The sequence below is a fragment of the Sapajus apella genome, unplaced genomic scaffold (genome assembly GCF_009761245.1).
Source record: "Sapajus apella isolate SASKATOON/1434 unplaced genomic scaffold, GSC_monkey_1.0 scaffold154, whole genome shotgun sequence".
Classification (NCBI taxonomy): Eukaryota; Metazoa; Chordata; class Mammalia; order Primates; family Cebidae; genus Sapajus; species Sapajus apella.
The window spans coordinates 633,352-638,095 of record NW_022437094.1 but is presented as its reverse complement, the minus strand read 5'-3'; the positions used below and the strand labels follow the sequence as shown (position 1 = coordinate 638,095).

The 4,744-nt window shown below is 37.1% G+C and overlaps 1 protein-coding gene across 4 annotated transcripts in view; it reads right to left on the bottom strand.

Moving 5' to 3' along the window:
- The window catches only part of KLF8 (Kruppel like factor 8), a 66,012-nt gene that overhangs the window by 26,177 nt on the left and 35,091 nt on the right, over positions 1 to 4,744 (bottom strand). For 3 of the 4 annotated variants that reach the window (XM_032266090.1, XM_032266088.1, XM_032266089.1), the window contains 2 exons: positions 877 to 988; positions 68 to 207 (listed from right to left, as the gene is read on the bottom strand). In XM_032266090.1, the coding sequence (XP_032121981.1) occupies positions 68 to 207; positions 877 to 988 (252 nt within the window). Of the gene's footprint in view, positions 1 to 67; positions 208 to 876; positions 989 to 2,604; positions 3,196 to 4,744 lie in introns of those variants that run through there. The other variant, XM_032266091.1, reaches the window with a different exon arrangement.

The window sequence follows — 4,744 nt, the reverse complement described above, 5'->3', positions numbered from 1 at the left end:
TGTGTGTGTGTGTGTGTGTGTGTGTGTGTGTGTGTGTGTGTGTGTGTTGGGGGTGAGATAGGCAGACCTGTATGGATTCTGCGGTGAGCTTTCAGGTGAGAGCTTTTGGTGTACACTTTGCTGCATCCTGCAAAGTCACATTGGTGAATCCGTCTTCTCTTCAAGTCAAGCGACTCTTCTCCTTGCATTTGGGCCATTGCTGATGGTCTGATTAAAGAAATAGAGATAAAGCCAAAGGGTGACTTTAAAGTGAAAGCTAACTAAATGAATTTACATTCATTGGTGCCATCTCATATACGCTTTTAATTTATATGAATTTAATGCTAGATCCCCTCCAAAATAAATACTTGGAATAGTAAAAATAATTCTGTCAACCAAGCCATTCTGCTCAATACATGCAGGTCCCTCAGTAAATGCTCAAGACAGCATGGGAGGTGGTAACGTTTCCTTCAGTGGTTGTGTTCCCAAACAGTGTGAGTATTTCACTTTAAGTTTCATCCTTTTACTTCAAAAAATTTGTTTTTCATACAACAGTTGTTGCTAAACACAAGCTAACTACTTTCAATTAGCTCCAATATTGAAAGACAAAGATGTTTTAAACTTACAGAAATAGTATACAACCACACTTTAAGGAAAATTTGAAGATTTTTGAAAAGAAAAATGACGATCTACAGTTAGAACACAGCTCTACCATTACATGTATGTATATGCATATGTATGCACACAAACTCATATACTTTCACTGGAAAAGTAGGCTTCCTATATTTTTTGTCCTCAAATTCTTACTCTTGTGTCTCATCATTAGTTCCATCTATACATATGTGCAAATGTACACACACATGCTCAAAGACAGACTTGAAGACAAAAAGTACTCACTCTTGCTGTAGTCCCTGCAGACTCTGTAAGGCTGAAGATCCACTCTCAATTGCACTCTCCTCACTGTCACTTGGAATCTCCAGTGGAGACATGGAAGTGGGGTCAACTTTCACTAAAAGCAAAGCAAGGGAACAGTGTGAGCTAAAAATGTATGTGCTTCTTTAACCATTTTCAGGATTCCCAGTTTGTCCCACCTTAAGAAGTGGCAGCAAGATAGAAAAATAAAGAAAAAACAAAAATGAAATAAGTGTATTTGCATGGAAGGAAGAGAATACCTTTTTTTTTTTTTTTTGCACAGCAGGAAACAGAAATGCCTTTAAAGAAAGAATAGTATGGAGAGTTCTGGTACCACTAGAATGAGAGTGTCTCTAGAATATGGTCTGGGTATGATTTATCTCTCTACTATCTTCAGCTCCCAGTACAGGGTCTGCTGAAAAGTTAGCTTCAACCGTGTGTGTTGGATTGAAGTTGTTGAATAGCTCCTGCTTGTCCTAAAATCAATGTCTAGGATTAGTCCAGATGTGAGAACATCCACCTCGGCCTTTGTGCTCCTAGATAGAAATGAGTCAACGAGATGAAACATATACCTACCACCTGGTAGGTGCTTGATACAACCTTCCTTTCCACCTATGCTGGGAGAAGCTGTCAAATATTCCTTATTATCAACTACTGATATTTCTAATTCTTAACAAATCTCAATCAGGTGGTCAACAGTTTCCTAGATCCAGGGAAATCTTCAAAGTTTCTATATAGAAGAAACTTAGAGGTGGTGATAAGGTGGGGAGCAGGTATTTGGTTAAAACAGTTGTCTCTATGCTTTGCATATCGTTCACTAAAAAGGTTTAAGCATGTATCTTGAGGTATGCATGTTTGTGCATGTATGTGATATACATGTACTAGTATCCTACAATTTTGTATACATTATAAGAAAACAAACAAAAAGTAGCATGTCATCTCATTTAAGTTACAGTGGCTATTATCAAAAAGACAAAAGACAGTAAGTGCTGGTGAGTATGTGGAGAAAAGGGAACCCTTATGCACTGTTGATGGGAATATAAACTAGTTACAGCTTTTATGGAAAATAGTATGGAGGTTCTTCAAAAAATTAAAATTGGCCGGGTGTAGTGGCTCACACCTGTAATCCAAACACTTTGGAGTCCAAGGCGGGTGGATCACCTGAGGTTGGGAGTTTAAGACCAGCCTGACCAACATGGTGAAACCCCATCTTAAAAAAAAAAAATTAAAATTATCCCTTCTGTGTATATATCCAAAGGAAATAAAATCACGTATCCAAAAGATATCTGCATCCCTGTTTGGTACAGCATTATTCACAATAGCCAAGATATGGAACCAGCTTAAAGTATCTATCAACAAATGAATGAATAAAGGAAATGAGATATATATATATATATATATATATATATATATATACACACACACACTATAATATTATTCAGCCATAAAAAAGAACAAAATCCTGCCATTTGTGACAGCACAGATGAACCTGTAGGACATTATGTTACGTGAAGTATGCCAGGCACAGAAGGACAAATAGTGCATGATCTCACTCATATGTGGAATCTAAAAAAGTTAATCTCATGCAAGTAGGGAGTAGAATGGTAGTTATCAGAGGCTGGGGAGGGGATGGAGAGATGTTGGTCAAAGGATACATAATTATAGTTAGATAAGAGGAATACATTTCAAGAGATTATTGTATAGCAAGGTGAGTATAGTTAATGATGATACATTTTATTTATTAAAATTGTAAAGAGAATGAATATTAAGTGCTGTCACCACAAAAACAATAATGAGGCAATACATTTGTTGTTTACATTTAACCATTCCACAGTGTATATATACTTCAAAACATCATGTTATACATGATAAAAATATACAATATAATTCGTCAATTTTTTAAGGGTAAGAAAATATAAATTTTGATACGTTCTTCCTGTACTCCAATTGTTTTGTGTGTGCCCCCTAAGGTTTAGACAGCCCCCCATTTTGGATACTAATGTGGTTTGGCTGTGCTCCCACCCAAATTTCAACTTGAATTGTATCCCATGTGTTGTGGGAAGGACCCAGGGGGAGGTAATTGAATCATGGGGCCAGTCTTTCCCCTGCTATTCTTGTGATAGGGAATACGTCTCATGGGATTTGATAGGTTTATCAGGGGTTTCTGCTTTTCTTTCTTCCTCATTTTTCTCTTGCCGCCACCATGTAAGAAGGGCCTTTCTCCTGCCATGATTCTGAGGTCTCCCCAGCCATGTGGAACTGTAAGTCTAATTAAACCTCTTTTTCTTCGCAGTCTCAGTATGTCTTTATCAGTAGCATGAAAACAGACTAATACAAAGCACATTTAAAACAGACTAATACAGAGTACATTGAGCACATTTAAAATTTATTCTGTTTATTTAGAGTGGGTTTGATGGACTGATGCTATTACAGGGAATATTCAAAGCTCCTTCAAACCATCCCTTGATGCTACCACTGCCTTTATCTCAGCAAACTTTCACATGGGGAATTTTATTTTCGTTTTTGTTTGTTCCTTTTTTTTGGTTTGTTGGGCTCTCCCTTCCTGTATGTAATGGATATCACATCTCAAATTAAGATTATGCACACTTATTAACATAATCAATCACTAGTCAATGATAATATTTGTATTCAGAAGACCGGTGCAGAGTCTCAACAACTTGATGCTTAGCAGTATGTTGTTTTTCAGCTTCCTACATTTAGTGCAGGGCATCAAATTTCAAAGGTAGAGATTCTTTTACACTGAGCTGAAATCTGCTTCCTAGTCATTCCCACCCCTTGGCCTTTATAATTATGCAAAATATTATCAGCCTGCCTTAGAGGCCACATAATTTTCTCTGATCATCCCTGATTACAAACTAAAATAGATATACCTCTGGGAGGAGAACTAGCGGATGGGGGATAGTGGTAGAAGAGAAACTTAACTGACACCTTTGTGAATTCTCAATTTCCTTTAAAAATAAAATAAAATGGAAGATTATAGCATTTGAATTCTCTCTTGGACAAATTTTAAAGTTTGCTTATTCATTAAATTATTTGTTGCAAGACAAGTACTAGCACTGTGTTAAGTTCTCTGGAGAGGCACACATAAAAAAATAAGAGTATTATTCTTGAGGAATTTATAATTCAGTTGTGAATAATGCCCAGACACTTGTGATACAAGCAAATAAATATGTAAAATGGAGAGTAATAGATGCCAAATGAAGAAGAACACATATTTCAATGACTTTTTTTTGTAGGGAAGAGAAAAGGGAAAGTATTGGTGGAGACAGGAGCTAATACTGGCGAAGTATGGTAGGGATACAAATATTATTCTCAACTTTTCCACCAAGGCATTCTGAATGGCGTAAAAGAATAAACACATTCTCCTGAAAAGTCCCAGGGCAGATGCCTTTAGTAAGCTTAAACTATTTTTGAAGTTTGTGGTTTATCTCAACAGGTTTTTCAAATTTGGCATTTTGTTCTATAAGATAATCATATTTTAAATATAAAATGCTGCCGGTTGCGGTGGCTCACACCTGTAATCCCAGCACTTTGGGAGGCCGAGGCAGGAGGATTACCTGAGGTCAGAAGTTCGAGACCACCCTGGCCAACATGGTGAAACCCTGTCTCTATTAAAAATATAAAAATTAGCCGGGCCTGGTGGTGAGTGCCTGTAATCCCAACTACTTGGGAGGCTGAGGTAGGAGAATTGCTTGAGCCCAAGAGGCGGGGATTGCAGTGAACAAAGATCGTGCTATTGCACTCCAGCCTGGGTGACAGAGTTATACTGTCTCAAAAAAAGAAACAAAAAACATATATATATATATATATATATATATGTGTGTGTGTGTGT